General features: G+C 36.3%; 1 protein-coding gene across 2 annotated transcripts in view; it reads left to right on the top strand.

Annotated features, from left to right (window-relative positions):
- The window catches only part of Trs20 (trafficking protein particle complex subunit 2), a 54,437-nt gene that overhangs the window by 17,024 nt on the left and 16,059 nt on the right, over positions 1–21,354 (top strand). For both annotated transcript variants that reach the window (XM_089089558.1, XM_089089559.1), the window contains exon 2: positions 2,754–2,855. In XM_089089558.1, coding sequence (XP_088945684.1) covers positions 2,769–2,855 — 87 coding nt within the window. In that variant the 5' untranslated portion in view covers positions 2,754–2,768. The remainder of the gene's footprint in view (positions 1–2,753; positions 2,856–21,354) is intronic.

Below are 21,354 nucleotides of genomic sequence, written 5' to 3'. Positions count from 1 at the left end.
TGAAAATAGTGTCGTCTTGAAATAGTAACTTATAGTGACTGCAAAAATATATTCGTAGTTGAGAAATTATTCTGACCAGCATTTGTTTCTTTTAGATAATTAAAGTAAAAAAAAAGAACGTATTGCATATTTAGTTACAAAAAGATCTGGCCATTTGTCTCCTTCCTCTAAGTTTATATATTCTATAAACTAATTTATGCTTATTTAAGTTTTAAATTCAATCTTCGAGTTTCCCTAAAAAACAAGTTTTTGAAATTGCTTTCTCTGTTATTCAGTAAACATACTATGTTTTGCTGCCTTAGAGTTACTATTATCCTCAAATCTGTAATTAAGGAGGCCAGAGAAAACCTTGATACTAACAACAGCGATAATCCGAAGCTATTTGATGTCTCACTTTGTTTTGTTTTAAGGCTCTTGTGTCGTGATTGTAGCCTTCTATTTGCCAATTAAATAAAAAAATTCACTGTTTAAAAAAAATTGAGTTGTGAGAAAGTCAAACTTTAGCGTAAAGAGTGAGGCGTCGAGGAGGGGACAGCCCCTTTCATATACGGAATTTCTGTTCGTTTTAAGTTTTAATGTCGCTCCTTACTTTCAGTTAAAAAAACTTGTTTTTTTTTTATTTAATTTTTGAACGTTTTTGAAAAAATGCAGGTTTTGATCTTGGCTCACCGTACATGAATAATTAAAAAAAAATTTGCATATTAATTTACTTTTGTTTGGTTAAATGGCTTTATCTAAACTTGTTTAATTTTATTTACGAACGATTTTATTAGTAATAAATATACGTAACTTACGAATTAACTTACGTAACGAACTTCTATATTAATAGATTTTTAATACTTATATTAGGGGGCTCGCCCCCTAGTCAATACCTCGCTCTTTAAGCGAAAGTTCGAATTTTGTTTCAATTCTTTAAAAATGACCGCCTAATCACAAAGGCCGTTAATTAGAATAAATAGCTCTTATGAAAGTATTAAAAAATCTTTGGCTTAAAGGGCGAGGTATTGACTATGGGGTGAACCCAATCATATATGTAATATTTTCTGTTCGTTTAAAGTTTTGATGTTGCTGCTGTTGCAGTTGAAAAACTTGTTTTTTTATATTTAATTTCTGATCTTTTTTTAAATAATGCTGGAAAATCCGGCGTCCCCTTCATAGCAATGTCCCTTCCCCCGTGAAAACTTCCCTCATGGAAAGATCCTCCCATATCACCCCCGACCCCCCACTACCAGGAAAAATCTCCCCTGAAAACGTCTGTATACTTCCCAATAACCAATACTATATGTTAACTGGGTAAAGTTCATAACTTTCAGCCCTCCCCCCGGGAACTTCGGAGGATTAAGTCATCATAAAAGACATACTTATAATATTTTCGAACATGCTGAACAAAATGGCTATCTCAAAATTTTGATCGGGTGACTTTCGGAAAAAATGAGCATGGGAGGGGGCCTAGTTGCCCTCTATTTTTTTGGTCACTTAAAAAGGGCACTAGAACTTTTAATTTCCATTCCAATGAGCCCTCCCACGATATTCTAGGACCACTGGGTCGATATGATCACCCCCTGGGGAAAAAAACAAATAAACACGCACCCGTGATATTTCTTCTGGCAAAAAAATGCAAAATTCCACATTTTTGTAGATATGAGCTTGAAACCTCTACAGTAGGGTTCTCTGATACGCGGAATATGATGGTGTGATTTTCATTAAAATTCTATAATTTTTAGGGGTCTTTCCCCCTTTTTTCGAAAGTCAGCCAAATTTTCTCAGGCTCTTAGCTTTTGATGGGTAGGATTAAACTAGATGAAACTTATATATTTGAAATCAGCATTAAAATCTGATTCTTTTGATGTATCTATTTGTATCAAAATACCGTCTTCTAGAGTTTCGGTTACCATTGAGCCGGGTCGCTCCTTACTTACAGTTCGTTACCAGGAACTGTTTGATTAGTGACTTGAAAAACAGTAATTACTAACTTAGGTGAAAATCAAAGACCATTTGTGAAATAGACACTAAACACGGTTTGGTTTTAATTTTCAGATGTCTAAGTTCACTGTGCAATTAGGAAGTTCAGGACACCCTGGGGTACCAGGAAATTTCCCCCTGAGATAACTTTTGCAAATATTAGAAAACTGTTACCTGAAAATTCACATTTTTCATGCCCCCCCCCTAAAGGAATAAAAATATTTAACCCCATGAAAATGGACCTTAATATATCCTTGCTCGATATTGAAGAAACGTAACATCTTGCGAATTTAGGGGCCCCTGAAAACCTTTGCCCTGGGGATAACACGAATAAAAACCTCGCCAACTAAGCAGGTAAAATCTGTACCATTAACGGGTTCCTTTTCCAATATATTGTATTATATTACACGGGTTTAAATAAGGTCCAAGTTTAATTAAGTAAGGTGCAATGCGAGCTTGCCCTAGCGAAATATTTCTTCCAATATCTCATGAGAAATCTCAAGAATACAGCATGAATAAATCCCTCCTGATAAAAATCTGGATGCAGGGGCTTCAAAAGTTAGTTTTTTTTCGGTTTTAAAAAGAAAAATATTATCCATTGTACTATTGCGCTAGTTGTATAGATATATGTTGCATTGATGAAAAAGCAATGATTTCTGTTCTTTTAAAATTTCAATTTCGCCCTAGGCCTATATTTTCATTAGAATATCGTGTTTTGGTCAATAAAAATAGTAATGGAGATTTTTTTTTTCTTTTGGTGCCCAGCCTACTGTCAGCTTTTTTTTTTTCAGAGTGTATCTGGAAACATGGGTACATATCATTTTTTGATAGTAGGTCAACACGAGGGACTTGTGTATGAAATGAACTTCATTGGAAATCAAAAAGACCAACAGGTAAGGAATGAATATTAACGCACTGTGTTTTTGTAATGCGTATTTTTTCCCATATTGTTTTAACAAGATTGAAGTATATGAATTGTAACATAACTTGGGGTCATGGGAAGAGAACACATTACTTAAACAGTAAAATCTTCAGAGATAAAGCTGCGTAAATTATGTTTTTGCATCCATATTAGGTTTTGACTTCAGAAACCGAATCCGAATAAACAAAATATATAAAAGCAGCTTTTTTCATTTTGACAAAAAAAGCTAGATTTAAACATTCTTAGGCCTATAAAGCCTATATGATTTGTATGCATTGTTTGCTCTCTGAGGAATCGGGAATCCTTTTAAGAAGTCTTTGGACTCTTTTGTTAAACTTTCACTAGGACCAGTAAGAGTAGTCATATCATTTACAGCCTCACAGTCCTATAAAACTTTAATCAAGTGTTTTTTTTTGTTCAATGAGATGTACCTTTCCTGGTCCTTTAGTATTGCCCTTGCAGATTACATTCCAAGGCTGGTAAGATGAGAATATTTTCTGGAGAGGCTCTGAACGTTATAAAGTTGGACAATGGTTCTAATATTAAACACTTGAATATAAAATGCGAAAGCTAAGTCAAGTTTGTTTTCATATTTTTCTAGTACTGTAGGTTTCACAGCCTTAAGGTTGAATAATTTGGAATGTTATATATCCATGAAAGTTGGTACTCAATAATAGATAGGCTAACTTCAAATTATAAATGAAACGTAAAGATAATCCAATTTCATTAATATTAAATATCTTTTAATAGCTTTTAAATACTACCAATTGAATCATTGTAGTGAAGGGCAAGTAAAAAGCCAGTCTCTATAGCAACCCAAAATTTAACAAAAGAAAATTTATAACAATATATGCATTACACTAATAGATGAACTAATAGATTCTTCAGGCTTTCTCATCAATCCTTCAACTGCATTAAGGCTAAGTTTAAACAACGAAGGAGTCCTTCACCCAAGCCGTTCAATCCTCATTTCCTACAAAGTTGAGCTAAACAGAGAAATATTCTTGTACGGTATGTACTTTTTTTACAAGATATATAAGCCTAAGCCCCTACAATGCTCCACTTGTCTAGCCCACGGCCACAACAGAAAACATTGCAAACAGTCCCACCCGTCTTGCCTTAAGTGTGGGAAAAAAGGGCCACGCAATTAGTGAATGCCCCTAGTTAGACCTTTTCTGCAGAAATTGTAACCATAAGGGACATACAGCCCTCCAAAAACAATCTTGCCTGGTTCACCAAAAGCGAATCGTAATCCTTAGAACATCAGATAAAATGAACCTACCCTACTCTGTTGTAGCTGCAAGAATCCATCGGCAACCTATACCCCGTCGGCCCAGTAGAAGCCAAGCAACAGTTGCTGTAGAAGAAGCAAAGACAGTATCATTTCCAAAAGAGGTAAACAATGTTCATACTCATGGTTCTAGTCAGTCCCCCCATCCATTACCTAAGTTTACTTCAACATCCTGCCCCCCAAAAGATTCATCTGAAAGTAGCCGAGAATGGGAAAGGCTTGCGACTTATCTCACAGTCAGTCATTTAATTGAGGTTAGTAATGAACCTGAGGAAACCAAAAATATTCTCAAGAAGAAATCTATCACTAAACTTCTAGGTAATGACATCTTACAAACAGCTATAGCTCAACTATCTTCCATCAAAAGGGACATAGATTCCACATCGAAGCTAGTTAAGCCTATAGACTCAAATGAAAGTCAAATTAGTACAGGCTCTGACAATTCCACAACCCTCAAGACGGTAGTCGGTGCAACTGCCCTTGTCAAAGAAAAAAAAATCCAAGAAAAAAACGGCAAACTTTCCATCCCAGTCCCAAATTACCACCAATGATATTTTGTCGGCTGAAGAAGAATCCCAATATTCAAATCAAGGAAATGATGAAACGTAGACCACAGTGGATATTTAAATGTGTATAAGGCAAGATTTTACGTTTCTAACGAATTTATCACTGTGCAATAATGATGTTTTAACTATTACGATGACCATAATTTTCTGCCCACCAACCCCTTAGTTAGCCCCCGATATTAACCCAAATTAACTATGAATATCTCGACACTTGATTTTGTGAAAAATCCTAAACCTAAGCTAATGGAAGAGACCAAACTTAATGTAATCTGGCTTAACATCAGAAGCATATGGGATAAGTGGGCTAATTTTATAGATTTAATTTTTATTAGCGGTTACTGCCCTTTCGACGTAATTGGAATAACGAAGACGTGGCTTTCTGAGATTGATGGTACTAATGAATTCTCCCTCCCTGGCTTTCAAGCTATGCATATTGAAAGAAAATTAACCAAGTCCTCTGGCGGCATTTCTCTTTACATCCGGTCAAGTCTAAAATTCACCAGGCTATTAGACTGTGAATTCTTATTCTCGAAACCTATAATAGATGCATTTATTCAATAGACATAAGTATTGACGAGAATTCTTTTATTTTTTTCATTGTTTTATAAACCACCCTCATTTCCGACACCTTTCTTTTGTAATCTGTTTGATGATTTTTCTAGTTTTATTAATTTACCGCAAAAGAAGGCAATAGTTTTTGGGAACTTCAATTGTAATTTACTAAACGTTAGCAATAATAATGATTGTGATACCTTCTTTGAAACGTTTACCTCAGGTGGTCTTCCTCCCACAATCGTTTTGCCTACTGGAGTTGATTCTATGAGGTCTACCGCTACTGCAGTTGATAACATTTTTGTATCAACTTCCCTGGGAAACCACCTGTCCTGCAAAATAATATTCTCTGACTTTTCAGACCATTTTCCAATCTATCTCTCCCTACCCTCTCTACAACAACTCAACCCTCTAGAACTAATACCCCTACGTCTAATAGAATATATAATACTTTGAATATGAACCGGTTCACAGATCGTTGAAATCCTTTGACTGGCCGAAGGTTTTGGATTGTCAGGATGTTAATTCAGCCACAAATAGTTTTACACTGGGACTGAGTGATCTTGTCAGTTCTCCTTTCCAGTCCGTAAACCAAACCGAAAAATTACCCATATACGCCCATGGATGTCCAATAGCCTAATAATCTCTTCATACCTTAAAAATGACCTATATAAGTTAGCTTGCAAAACCAGTCGCGATATTGATCTGACTAATAATAAAAAATACAAAAGCTTATCTACCTAACTCGTCCGGGAAGCAAAGAAAATATTATTATTCAAAAATATCCCACTGCAAAGGAAACTTGCAAAAAATCTGGTCCGCAATGAATGAAATTGTTTAAAAAAAGGAATTAGTGATCTCTCCAATAGTAGTACACCTGACATTTTTGGTCTAAGTAATAAGCTTCTTAGCACCGTATCTTTCTATGTTTGTGAACCCATTTTGCACATAGCAAACCTGTCTATGACCAATGGAGCCTTCCCAGAAATATTTAAATCAGCAATTGTTATCCCGATTCATAAAAAAGGGCGATCCGTCTGAGATAATTAATTATCGTTCAATTTCACTTCTCCCAGTCATATCTAAAGTGCTCGAGAGAATTATCTTCCGACGTCTTTATCCCTTTTTATTGAGGATTAATCCTTCAGATTCGTTAATTTATCCTCATCAATGTGGCTTCCCTTTCAAATTTTCAACTGCTCATGCACTAATCGACGCCACACAGTTTATATGTCCCCAACTTGACGTTAAAAATACTGTATTGGGCTTATTTCTGGATTTTTCTAAGGCCTTTGACATGGTTGATCACGGTGTTTTATTAAGTAAACTCAACAGCTGCGGGTCTAGTGGAGTTCCCTTCTCGGGGTTCGGCTCTTATCTGTCTGGTAGAGTACAGAGTTTGAATCTGGGCGGGGTGACTTCGCATCCCCTACCTGTCCGGAGAGTCGTTCCCGCTCTTGGTCCAATAATTTTTCTCCTTTATATTAATGATTAGGTCACGGGCCTGGGTCCATCAGTGCACCCAGTAATTTTTGTTGACGATAGCAACTTTTCCATCACCGGCCCTAATTTACCATCCGTCGTCAACTCTACTCATATCCTTCTGAATAGAGTACAGGAGTGGTGTCTCGTTAACTGCATGACCATTAACAGCAAGAAAAGTCAGGTTGTATTGTTTCGAATCCCTTACAAGAAAATGAAGCTCAGGAAGCACTTGGCCTCAAATATTCCACCAATCTCCTCCCGCAGGTCGAAGTTGCCAAGTTTCTTGGTGTCCGCATTGACGCCTTCCTATCATTTGCAGCACATGTTTCTTACATCAGAGCCATAATCTTGCGACTGATAAGTATGATTAATCGTGTGAATTATTTTCTTCCTCCCAATATCCCTTGTAACCCATTATTTCTCTTTTATTTATCCATATATCTCATACTGCGGATCTGTTTGGGGCAACACTTATCCTTCAGTTACCAACAAATTAAAATCTGCCCAAAACCATGCGGTCAAAGCAGTTTTTGAGCTGCCCCGACTTTGTCCCACCCAGGACTTGTACTCCCATTTTGGTATTATCCCTTTTGAACAAATAAGAAAAAATTAAATCTATCCCTTTTCGTACTCCGCTTACCATACAAATCTTCCTCCCCAAATATTATCTTATTTTAATAGTAATAATTCTGAAGGCCTCTCTCTCCGTTCATCCAACCGTTCCTTAATTGTCCCCAAGTGTGTCTCTAGTTCCGCCCAGTGATCTCCCTTTAATAAACCTATTCTCCAATGGAATATAATACCCTCCAGTGTCGAGCTATCCACAAGTTTTCCTGCGGTGTATAACAATGCTACTAAACTTTGATACTATAATTCAATCTCTAAAATGTTAATCAGGTTGCTTTAATTACCCGTGTTTTCTCTTCTTTTTTTACTTATTCTTCTCCTTCTTTTTTTCTCTCTTCTTCATTTCCAGTTTTTTGTTGTTATGGTCCTTAACAAGTTCGCTTCCAGGATCTTTATTAATATTGATGTTATGTTTTATTTTTATTTGAATAAGTTGAATTGAATTAAATTAAAAGAATTTACTTTTCATGATGATTACAAATATGTAAAATTCGGTAATTCTACATTTATGTGTCGCTAGATATTAGCATTAAAAAATTATAGTACTTTTTAGAAAAGGGAGGAAAATCCTCTAAAAATGAGTTTGTTAAAAATTTTACTATCCAATTATACATGTTTGCATACCTGGGATGTGAGGATTCAAGCTCATACCACCTACAAGAATTTTTTCCAAGAAAAAATTCTCATCCTTGGCCCTAGGTTTCTTTTTTTTCTTTCTATGTTGCTTTCTTTTTTTGTCCAGAGATAATCTTCATCTCCTAATAACAAGATTTTTACTATAAACGTCCTTTGAAAATACGAAAAATATGACCTAAAAATTTATTTTTCGCATAGCCACCCCCCCCCCTTCAAGAGCTTTTTTAACGGTTGCTTGTTTTCAGGGGTGAAACCGAACAGAAACTGAACGAGTAAAATTTAAACTTTGGCTTAAAATTTTGAACCCCTTCATGCCTAAGTTATGCAATAGTGGTTATAAAACTCAGACGTGTTTAAAAACTAATTGTTGTGATGCAACTAAGACAAATATGAAGCAAAACTGTGACGGTGTCACATCGAACAATTTTGTTAAGCAAATTCTCCGGGAAATGAAATATAGCCCTTTGTCACATTATGTATATTTGATCGCGGTGCGGTCATTCACAAACTTTCGGCAGAGATTCGTTTTAGCTTGCCACGTAATTTAGTGGGTCTGGTCATCAGACCTGATAAAACAGTGAGTACCAAAGTCTAATATACGATTTCTTGGGGATGGAGGAGTACGCTCGCCGGTACAGTTACTGCTCATTCGCAATGCTAATATAGGAATTTGGTGCAGTTTTGTGTGTGGCATCTCTCTGACTTGAAATCAATCCTGTATAGCTCCAGGAGCGTACTGCATAACTAGACCCATGAGCTCGTATATCAGTTCCTGTCTTGGAAGATGCCCCCTCCCCTGAAGTCCAATTATGTGAATCTTCTTTGAGGATGATTGAATATGGATTGGCTTTTTGTCGAACGATTGTATTACATTACAGCTGAAGTTAGTTTCTGCCCGCCAGTTGTGTTATCCTCGATCACGGGCTTCTCGTCTGTCCCTTTAGCCTGTTCTTGCGCACAGTTTTAAGTACGTGAATATCCTAATCCTTCAGTATCTTAGTGAGGGCCAAAGAAGAAAGTCTAGTTGCTATACAACTTGTAATTCTGGTATTTTAGAATATAATTGGCAAATCCGTGACAATATCGACTATCATATTCGGTTTCCCTTGGCAATCCTACAATCTGGATTATTTCTTGGATAAGAAAACAAGAATCTTGGCTGAGAGTAAGATTCTTGACTGATTGATACTCTCCAGCCGGATTAATATTTTTCAGTGTAGAGTGAGAATTCTTCGTTTTCTGTGATGAATCCTTCATTCCCAATGTGAATTATAGATTTCTGCGGAAAAACACGTTAGCATATGTGACGGAGTTTTCATTATTTGTGTCATTACTGTCATGGCAAAGAAAACTTCCTCATCGGCAAAGTGTAACTTTCTACCCTCTTTATGCACTTCCTACATCTTACTTTGCTCATAGGTATGAGACATCAGGTCATTACCGAACTGAAGACCGAAGAAGAAGAGTGGAGATTCACCATACCAGGAAGGGCAAAGCGTGCACTTTTTTTTAACCCTTCATTTCATCTGGAGAAACAAAACGGAGATTTTGGTTTTTGGAAAGTATTTCTAGTACTTGAATTCAAGAATTTCTGGTGCCTAAGCTAAACTTCAATCGTTGAACCGTAACTAGAATTTCGCCCTTGTCACCTTCAATGCTTAGATATTTTCAAGTAACCAGGTCTTCGATGATGAACTCTGTTTTATCCTCAGCTTCAGCTGACACAGAAGATTTATATTATCTGAAAAAAATTTTCATCTAAAATATTTTGATCATGAAAAGAATGATTACAACCACTTTTTGGAGAGTACTCTGTTCTTTCGCTTTCTCGTCATCACTAGTAGTGATTTACTTCTTTGGCTCGGCCTCGTGAGGTGGGGCCTTGGCAATTGGCTATAGCCTGCAAAAAGTGACATTTCAGTTTATGCACATGAAAACACATGCGAAAGAGAGAGAGAGAGAGGGATAAGAAAAATAATTTTTATCCAAAGAGTTTAAGTAAGAAACAAGAAAACAATTTTGGCTACGATGGCAAAACTTACATATTTTGAGAAAGAGAAACAGAGGGAGAGAGAAAGAGAAGACATACAGAGAAAAAGCAGGGGCTTGTAAAAGGAATATACTTAAACATGAAGAAAATAATTGCTTGATTTTCGTACATCTATCGGACCGTGCCACTTGGAATCATTTATTTCCACATAGCGCGTAAGTACTCCCTTGCAAGGTTTTTTGATTTCCTCGTTTTGTGTCAGTATAAAGTACACCTTCGGACTTACAAACACGCCACGGGAAATCATGTCGCTTCCCGTTTCTGATTTTAAAAATAAAAGTTGATGTGGTGCCTGACGGTTGACCAGTTCTGGATTGACCTCCCCGTTCTAGTGGGTATAGTCCATCCGAGAACTGATTATATCGCTGTGCGCCAAATCGTTGATGAACTTTTCAGTTTCTACTTTTAAAAGTAGAGTTTCTGTGTCCCCATAGCAGGCCTATACTTGTCCCTTCCCCGGCCACTGGATCCTAGCCACATTGTAGTAGAACTCTAACATGAAATTTTTAGAAATTTCATAGATGGCATTGCCTGCAGGAATATTTTTATTAAGAACAATGTTTCTTTTTTTTATTAAATAGTACCCTCTCCGGGCCAGTGATTGTAAATGAAGTGTAGTTTGGGTCGGCAATAATTCGAGTACATTGTTCGGGATGGGTCACAACGACTCCTATTGTGAACACTTTCGCATATTTTACCAACGGCCGAATTTAAAATGAGTTTATAGATTTCTTTTTCGACCTTTGTTTTCGCTTCAGAACATTTTTTGACAAAAGTGTCAACAAAGTTTTCAAGCAAGGTTTTTGTATAAATTGGAGGTTTTTATTAATCTTTGTGACATTGGAACCATTGTCGCTCATCCATTATAACGCCACATGATGTACGAAAGTATTTTTCTTCGGCAGGAGGTCGGCAATAAGTTTTTGTTTTGAAGATGTCCAATGCATCCCCTCCTTCTCGACCAAACGTCTGTTGCGAGGACTCAAAGAGTCCCAACACACAGGTCAATTAATGCATGGAAAAACAAAATTCTTTACCGAATCGTGAAGCTTCCCTGGTATCTCCCCGTCAATTTCAAAAACCCATCCAACCAGCCCATTATCCTCAACACTACCAATGTTGGGGAGATCGGGGGCTTGAGGATCATTGAGCAATTTATAGTCTTCACAGGGTAGAGCGTTACTATAAATAGCTGAGGGGTATGGGGAATGCATATCAAGGAACACTGCATCCGACTTTGTCCCCGGCGTCTCTCCTGTTGGATCAGTTTCCAAGGTATGGTCCCCATAAAAAACGTACCCAACCCCAATTGACCTTTCGATAAACAAGTACTGATCAGTGTCGGTGATGAGTCCGATTATTTCCCCGCTAATGTTTAGGATGAGGTCCATTACCAGATGAGGAGAGGAGAAATAATACTCTATATCAAAATTAAATTCTTCGTAAATTTTGGCCGTATTTTTACGCACAATGTCCAACAGAGTGAGCACATCACTTGACAAATACAACTTGTATTAGTCAAACCCATGTTTACACCCCCCCCCCTCTGCCAACACTTTTTTGGAAAATCTGTATTCATTAAGAGTTCACCTACGATCGTGCAGACTGTCGTAAAATGACTCAATTGAGGGAATAGTCTCCTCGGTGAATCTCGACATGGAGTTATAATGATCATAAGGGCACACGCCCTTGACCGTTAACAAATCATATAAATCGTTTGGACATTGTTGCTTGAGAAGGGGGAAAGCGATGCTGCCGTAATCATTTTCTGTACTTGACTCAATTCACTCAAAGATTTGGGAAAAAAGCTGAAGGAATCTAAAAAGCGAATTTTATTCGTATACTCAACACCATCTTCAACATTTCTCCACATAAATTCCAAAACAAGTAACTTTTCCGCTGATTTAGGTGTTATTTGTAGGAAAAGCTGTCTACCGCCCATGCATCATCCACAGCTCCATTTCTTTGAAGTTGTGCCATTGCTGGTAGCACATACTTCGTTGGATCGTTGTTGGATTTTTGTATAAAAACCGGAAGAAAGAGCTGCTGTTGAATTTTTCTTCCTGAACAATTTCTCAACGTTTTTGAACTAATGCAGCTTTTATTTTGGCTCACCGTACATGAACAATTAAAACGAAATTTGCATATTAATTTTTACTTTTTTTGGCTAAATGACTTTTTCGAAATTTTGATCTGACGTAACTTACGAATTAACTTACGTAACGAACTTCTATATTCGTATATTTTTTTACGTATATTGTGGGGTTCACCCCCTAGTCATTACCTCTCTTTACGCTAAAGTTCAAATTTTGTTCCAATTTTTTAAGAATGACCCCTTAGTCACAAAGGCCGTTAATTAGAGTAAATAGCGCTTATGAAAGTATAAAAAACTTTAGTGTAAAGAGCGAGGTAATGACCAGGGGGCGAACCCGATCATATACATAATAATTTCTGCTTGTTTTAAGTTTTGATGTTGCTCCTTACTTCCAGTTGAAAAAATTGTTTTTTTTATTTAATTTCTGGCTGTTTTTTTAAATAATGCTGGGAAATACGGCGCCCCTTCATAGCAATGTCCCTTCCCCCATGAAAACTTCCTCCGTGGAAGGATCCGCCCACGTAACCCCCGACCCCCCCCCCCCAACTATCAGAAAAAACCCTGAAAACTTCTGTATATTTCCCAATAACAAATATTATATGTAAACATTGGGCAAAGTTCATAACTTGCAGACCTTCCCCCGGGGACTGTAGGGGATTAAGTCATCTTCAAAGACAGTTATTGTATTTTCCAACCATGATGAACAAAATGGCCATCTCGAAATTTTGATCGGGTGACTTTGGGAAAAAATGAGCGTGGGAGGGGGCCTAGATGCCCTTCATTTTTGGTCACTTAAAATGAGCACTAGAACTTTTAATTTGCGTTCTAATGAGCCGTCGCGCGATATTCTAGGACCACTGGTTCGATACGATCACCCCTGAAAAAAAAACCAAAGAAACAACAATAAACACGCATCCGTGATCTTTCTTCTGGTTAAATAAAAAAAAGTTTTTTTTAACTGAAAGTAAGGAGCGATATTAAAACTTAAAACGAACAGAAATTATTCCGTATAGGAAAGGGGCTGTCCCCTCCTCAACGCCTCGCTCTTTACGCTTAAGTTTGTTACTGTTTTAAAAAATAAAGTTGTGAGACAGAGTCAAACTTTAGCGTAAAGAGCGAAGCGTAGAAGAGGGGACAGCCCCTTTCATATACGAAATAATTTCTGTTTGTTTTAAGTTTTAATGTCGCTCCTTACTTTCAGGTAAAAAAAAACTTGTTTTTTTTTAATTTCCGAACGCTTTTGAATTAATGGAGGTTTTTATTTTGGCTCACCGTACATGAATAATTAAAACGAAATTTGTTTATTAGTTTTACTTTTTTTTTGGCTAAATCGCTTTCTCGAAAGTTCTTTAATTTTATTTACGAACGTTTTTATTAGTAACAAATATCCGTAACTTACGAATTAACTTACGTAACGAACTTCTATACTCGTATTTTTTTTTATTACGCATATTAGGGGTTCGCCCCCTAGTCAATATCTCGATTTTTACGCTAAAGTTTGAATTTGTTTTCAATTCTTTAAGAATGACCCCTTAATCACAAAGGCGGTTAATTAGAATAAATAGCTCTTATGAAAGTACTAAAAAAGCTTTAGCGTAAAGAACGAGGTATTGACTAGGGGACGAACCCAATAATATACATAATAAATTCTGTTCTTTTTAAGTTTTGATGTTGAAAAGTTTTCAGTTGAAAAGTTTTTCAGTTGAAAACTTGTTTTTTTTAATTTCTGATCGTTTTTTAAATAATGCTGGGAAATCGGGCGCCCCCTTCATTGTAATGTCCCTTCCCCCATGAAATCTTTCTCCATGGAAAGATCCTCCCACGTAACCCCCGACCCCTCCCCCCCACTACTAGAAAAAATCCTCCCTGAAAACGCCTATATACTTCCCAATAACCAATACTATATATAAACCTTGGGCAAAGTTCATAAATTGCAGCCCTTCCCCCGTGGAATCTGGGGGATAAAGTCATCCTCAAAGGCATAGTTATTATATTTTTCGACCATGCTGAACAAAATGGCTATCTCACAACTTTGATCGGGTGACTTTGAGAAAAAAATGAGCTAGGGAGGGGCTAGTTGCCCCCCGGCTAGTTGCCCTCCTTTTTTGGTCACTTAAAAAGGGCACTAGAACTTTTAATTTCCGTTTGAATGAGCCCTCTTGCGATATTCTAGGACCACTGGATCGATACGATCACCCCTGGGGAAAAAAAACAAACAAATAAACACGCATCCGTGATCTTTCTTCTGGCAAAAAATACAAAAATCCTCATTTTGCAGATAGGAGCTTGAAACTTCTACAAGCTCCTCTAGGGTTCTAGGGTTCTCTAAACGCTGAATGTGATGGCGTGATTTCCATTAATTATCTATGACTTTTAAGGGGTGTTTTCCCCTTATTTGAAAATAAGGCAAATTTTCTCAGGCCCATAACTTTTGATCGGTAGGACCTTTGATCGGTAATGATAAACAATTTATATATTTGAAATCAGCATAAAAATCTGATTCTTGTGATGTATCTATTGGTATAAAAATTCCGTTTTTTAAAGTTTCGGTTCGATCCGTTTGACAAAAAAAATACAAAATTCCACTTCATTGCAGACAGGAGCTTGGAACCTCTATAACAGGGTTCTCTGATGCGCTGAATCTGATGGTGTGATTTTCATTAAAGTTTTATGACTTTTAGGGGATGTTTCTTCCTTTTTTTCGAAAACAAGGCAAATTTTCTAAGGCGCGTAACTTTTGATCGGTATCACAAACTTGATGGAAACTTATATATTTGAAATCAGCATAAAAATCGGATTCTTTTGATGTATGTATTGGTATCATAATTCTGGTTTTTAGAGTTTTGGTTACTATTGAGCCGGGTCGCTCCTTACTTACAGTTCGTTAACGAACTGTTTAACATGTTTTCATTAAATAAACAAATGAAATTTTTACAATATAACATAATGTTGAACTCGAGCAACAACCAGAGCTCAGTTATCATAAAGTTTTGGCAAATTTTCAGGCCTAAAAAAAAGAAATACATCGCTTTTAGCTCCTGTAATATTTTCTTATGAATAATGTTATCAAAACTTGAACCAGTTAGCGGAATATTAGGAAGGGGGACAAAACAAAGACCAAGTAATAGCAGGTTGAAACTAAAAACAGATTTGAAATATCTTGAACCTCTACCCATGTAAAACTGGAAAAAAAGTCTTCTGCAGACATCTGTGGTTGAACACGCAGCACTCTAAAAACGGCTTGTTTAACATGGACTGACCCACCATGCTCTTTGATATGATGATGACCTGTAAGCATGAAGATAATTTAACTACTAAGTCGATTAATAGAATATTGCTTCATCAGTTCAAGATCAAAGTTTTTTTGGCCAGCAAAGATATTACCTAAAAAAGCTACCATATTTCGACAAAAAGTAACAAGAGGTACCACATTTTTTTGTCTGTTTATTTATTTATTATCTCCGCCCAAAAAAACATACCTCAAATGGTAGGCTACGTTAGTACAATGGGTAACATTGGCAATAGCGACGAAGACCACACTGCCTTTCCATCATAAACAATAATTAGAACAACAGGGAAATTTTTATACAAGACAGTGGAACGCAACTTTAAATGAATATTTCGGCCCTATATCCAAGGGCCGTGGTCAGCCATACAAACCAAGAAAAAAACAATATACAAGAAACTTACATTAAAATTTGATAATTAAAACTGAAAAAAAAGTTTTTTTTAATTTTCAAAACAGCCCTAATATCATTACTTCAAGGAAGTTCAACCAGGACTGGTACACCAAGCGGAGTGGAAAAAGAAACAATTCATTCAAATGGAATAAGAAATACTTACAGACAAGCTCTTAAAGTTAATCTCGCCTTTTTGACAACCAACCTAGAAGGTCTATCCGTAACAGGTTGAGTGGAATTATTTACTGGTTTTTAATATAATTAGTTAAATCATTTCTAATTAAATTTGTATATAGGGCATTAAGCGAATATTCCTCCAAATCTCTATTTAAAGAAATATTAGTGTTTGTTTTGATTTTAATATCAATTGCCTCTCGAACAACCTGTTTTATGCCTAAATCATTGCTAATAGGGCAAGTTTCTTCAAAAAGTATTTTATGGCTAGGGTTATCATATATATGACTAGACCCCGGCGCCGCGCCGGCGGATCGACCGAACCCCGCCGACGAGAGGCCCGGTCGAATGCCGCCGAAGTGTAACGCCGCCGGTGCGTCGCAGGCGCGCCACCACCGGCTAAGGCGGTGACTTTCGGTCGACTTTAAATTGATTTTGCGGCAATTCTTTATTGTGTCAACCGCAAAGTCGGAGCTTTTCCTTCTCGTGTGGTTTAGTATTTCGATTTTCCTGATTAGAAATCAAGCAGGGCTTGCACTATCCCCGAATTTTCGGGTATTTTCCCGAAAATCTTTGTGTCACCCCGAAAAAAAAATTTGGTTCACCGAATCCCCGAAAATCACGCTATCACGGTGCCACCCCTAGCGATTTATCACCAGTAACTTTCCCTGCCAAATATTACTTTGCATACCATAATTTTTCACTACTCTCTTGTTCATTAATTTTCTTCTCTTTTGTTACTTTGCATAAAAACCAGACAGATGTAATATGCAATTGCAAATATTGCAATATACACAGTTCTTCATATGTTGACAAAAAAAGTATCGTCTTTATGGAATGAGTTTAAATAATTTCGAATGCAGTTCCCCAATCGTTATTTCTTACATCATTCGTAGTCAAGAATTTTATTTTCAAGTTGAATAGAATTATAGAACGCATTCACTACTATATAGCTTCAGCCTTCAGTTGGATTTTGAAATTGACAGCCGACAGATTGTTTTTACAGCTGAATTGTAAATTTGCAGTTTTTTTTCTGTTTTTAGATAAGATTTTCTTAATGTATAATACTCAATTGTTGAACGCCAGATAGAAAATACAATGTTCTTTCTAAAACATTTTTACCCCCCCCCCCAAAAAAAAAACAAAAACAACCTTCTATTTATAAAAAATTTTGCTATAGACTTAAGCTATGTACAAGGTTGGGGAATTAAATATTTAACCGGAAGTTACCCCAAAAGTATGATTAATAAATAAATTGTAAATTATTGCCTATAGGGGGGGGGGTAGGAGGCTATCATTTTTAAATGGTAATATCTCATTTTTTTTTATTGAAAGCAGGGATGCCAAAAAGATAATTTTTTTTTTTCATTTAAAGCGGAGACAGAAGAAAATGATATCAAATTCCCTGGGAAACCATTGAAATATTTTGATAGACCCAGGGCCCCCACTAGGACTTGTTCATTGTCTTGGGTATTTTGCGATTTCTCATAGGCTACTGGCCTAATTTGGCTTTTGTGTGTGCTCCCTTTTAATTAGATTCTTAGGATCCTATTGAATGCCACGGTGAATTTATGACTCAGTTTTCCAATAATTTGAGGTATATTTGAATAATTTCGATATTTTTGTTGTTGTCTTTGTACCACTTTACTCATACCCTCATTTTTTTTCAAGGAACACTAAGCTGTTTAACGTTATTTTGGTTGTTTGTTTGAACCATATAGTGACCTAGTTAATTATTAAGTAAATTATTTTTCTAATGAAAGCTGAGACTGAATCTAATGAAAGCTGGTATCCTATCACGGTGGTATCCAGAGGGGGGGGGGGTAGAGAGGTATTAAATTAAAATGAGAGTATCTTGAAATTTTTTTATTAAAACCAGGGGAGCCAAAAAGTTATTTTCTTTAATTTAAAGCAGAGATGGCATCCTATCAAGGTGGTATCCAGAGGGGGGGGGGGGTAGTGAGCTATCATATTTAAATGATGATATCTCGATTATTTTTTTTTGAAAGCAGGGGTGCCAATAAGTTGATTATTTTGTTGTTTTTTTTCTTAAGCAGAGACGGTGTCCTATCAAGATGGTATCCAGAGGGGGGGGGGGCATAGGAAGTTATTATATTTAAGTGATAGTACCTTTATTTTTTTTTATTGAAAGCAGGGATGCCAAAAAGTTGAAAAGTTGACAAAAATTAACAAGATTTTGGTGAGTTATGCTGGATACAGCACTTGCATGGTTTTATCGTCCAAAGGGAAAAGGACGTATGCGTACAAACCGTTTTTTTTCTTATTGATGAAACGGGTTTACTTTGAAAACATTCATTCATAAGTAGGCCTACCAGGCAGATTCACACTAAAACGAATTTGTGACAAAAGCGATATCGACACCCTCACCTAAGGTTGCGCTCGCGTGACAATGGTGCCCTTGGTCCAGTGCCCAAGTTACATTAAATGGCCAGGTCATAATAAAAGCTTTCAATTTGGGAGGTTCAAGGAGAAGCCTTTGACAGTCTTATGACCCCAGGGTACTAGATGTTGCAACGTTCTTACGTATTTACAGTGGTTTAAAAAATTCGATCACCCCACAAATGATTACCAAAAATATACACAAATATAAAAAATGTAACACTTTTTTCAAAGCTTTGAAGAAAAGCAAAAAAGGCTAAATACCCCTAACTACGCTTTAAAGCTATTTTAAAAAGACACTCTTTGGAGATTTCCATGGAAATGACCATAGTAGAAGCTTTGAGCCTGGGTGGGGATCAAAGAGGAGTCTTTGAGTATTTTGACCACAGGTGACTTATTGTTGCAACTTTCTTAAATTTGGTAATTTTTGTGAGCATTTTGAAATCAAAGCTTAAACTCAATAACTGATGCTAAGTGTCCTAACATTTTGCTTGGATTAAAAGTGACGAACTAGGATAAAAATCTCAACATATTCCCGGAGCTACTTCAGTCTTCATATTATTTTATTTAACATTACATTTGAAACGGATGAGCTTTTCATTTTTTACCGAAGAAAATAGGTGGCACTTCATTTTTCTTCATACCGAATGAACCATTAAGTGTTTTTTGTTTCATTGTAATTGAAGTGTTCTCATGTGAAGTGTTCATCATGTATTTTTCAATTTGATAAATTTACTCTTTTTTAGATGCAATTTATAATTTGAGTGATATTAGGTATTTATCAGTTTATAATTTGGAATGAATCCCCAAAAGAAAAAATTAACAAGGTCCAAAAAAAGCAGCAGCCAAAATCAATAAAAAAGCAGCAGTTCAGCCTTAGCCTACATGACATATATTCTATAAAGAAGCCAAAAATAAACTTTAAAATGTATTTGTTTTAAAATTATTATTAAAAACCAGTTTTTAATACAAGGAGTCTTTTTAGGAATCCAAAAGAGAGAAAAAAAAACAATCAATATCAACGTTGCCCATTTGAACTGTTTTAAAGGTGACAAAACAGATATAGGCAAAGGGCATTATGAAAAAATTAAGCTTCTATGTTCAAAGTTATATTCAAATTTTTACCCAGATAACTGACGAATTTTGTGATACGGTATTTGAAGTTTGGTATGCAGTAATGCTCGATGAAAAAAACTACTAATTTTGATAATTATTTATGATAAGAATACATAGCCAATAGATACTACAACTACTCGTATTATGCAAGGGTTCTGAAACGCCACAGCCATTTCGTTTCTACCAGATTTCTACTTCTCGTGATGAATAACGAAGAAGACCAGTTTCCACCCAGCGACTAGTGAATTTTTGAACTCATAGGCTCGAATCTGTTGTAAATTTAAGTTGTGATTTGAGAAAAACTGATGAAAACATTAATGTTTGCTGTCAACATTGATCGCGCCGGACATCTTACCGGCGGCGCGCCGCCGACATCATACCGGTGGTGCGGCGCGCTGTTTTTGGTCCCGCCGCCGCCGGTCTTCCCTCATCGGCGCGGCGCCGGGGTCTAGATATGACTGCTTAAAGCAGAATCAAAAGAAACGTTTGTACTATTAGAATTTAAAGCTTTAGTTATGTCGTCTGCGTGTTGTTGTAGGCGTTTTTCTAAATTTTGATGGGTTCTACCAACATAACAATGGCCACAGTCACATGACATTTGATAAACCCCTCTTTTGCGAGTAACTGGGGTTATATCTTTACCAGAGTTTACGAGATTCGTGATTTTAAAATAATTTGTAAATACTACTTAAAAATTATTTTGTGTGCAACCTTTTTTAAAACTTGTAGTGACTTTTGGAATATATGGATGGTAAATTATATTTGAGGGTTTGGCGGGAACTTCACATTGTAAAAGGCCCTTGATTTTACGGGAGTGTCTTGCCAATCTTCGGCTAATTGTGTTTTTAATAAAGACAATAGGATAACCGTTTCCAAAAAGTATGTCTCTAATCAAATTAAGTTCATCCGTGATGTGAGATTCAGAGTAAATGTTGAGGGCACGATCGACAAGAGATGTAACAACAACTCTTTTAACTAGTGGGGGGGGGGGGGGGTGACTGGATTTAAAATGTAGATATCTGTTATTTTTTGTGGGTTTTCTGTAAATTGTAAAATCCAGTTTATCAATGCTACGAATAATTAATACATCCCGAAACGATAATTGGTTTGCATTTTCGATTTCTAAGGTAAACTGTAGATTTCGGTCATATGTATTAAGGTGATCTAAAAAACCCCTAAGTTAATTTTCCCCATAATTTTAGAGCGATATTACATCATCCGTGTAACGCCCCCAATAGATATATTTTATAAAATATGAATTTAAGGCCCGATTTTCAATGTGTTCTACATAAATATTCGCTAATAACCCGGATAGCGGTGCCCCCATGGGGAGGTTGATAAAATGAATCACGGAGCTCAAAATACATTGAATACTTATTACAAATTTTGACTAGGGACATTAAAACCTCGCCATCTATTTCTGTTGTTGAATCTTCTATTAAATGATAATTTTCTTCTATTATTTTTTAATGAGTGCTCTGATATTGCTACATCAGTATTTGTATACATAGAAACTATGTCAAAACTACCTACTATTGTATTTTCTGAAATGCTTGCATTTTTAAGTTTTTCCACTAAAATCTACAGAATTACATATGTATGACTTTTGGGAATAGAGCAAAGGTTTGAAGGCTGTACATAACCACTTTCCAATATTGGAAGCTGAAGCTTTCGTACATGCTAGAATTTGCCTTAAAGGAATAACTTGCTTACGTAATTTCGGTAAACCGTAAAACTTTGGGCAAAAGCTACCTCGGGGGAGAAATTTATTATACAATTGTGGGGTGATTTTGCCATT

The sequence above is a fragment of the Artemia sp. Qi Xiang Cuo genome, chromosome 5 (genome assembly GCF_049724085.1).
Source record: "Artemia sp. Qi Xiang Cuo chromosome 5, ASM4972408v1, whole genome shotgun sequence".
NCBI lineage: Eukaryota > Metazoa > Arthropoda > Branchiopoda > Anostraca > Artemiidae > Artemia > Artemia sp. Qi Xiang Cuo.
Note: the sequence above shows the minus strand (reverse complement) of the source record. Positions and strands in the feature narration are given on the sequence as shown.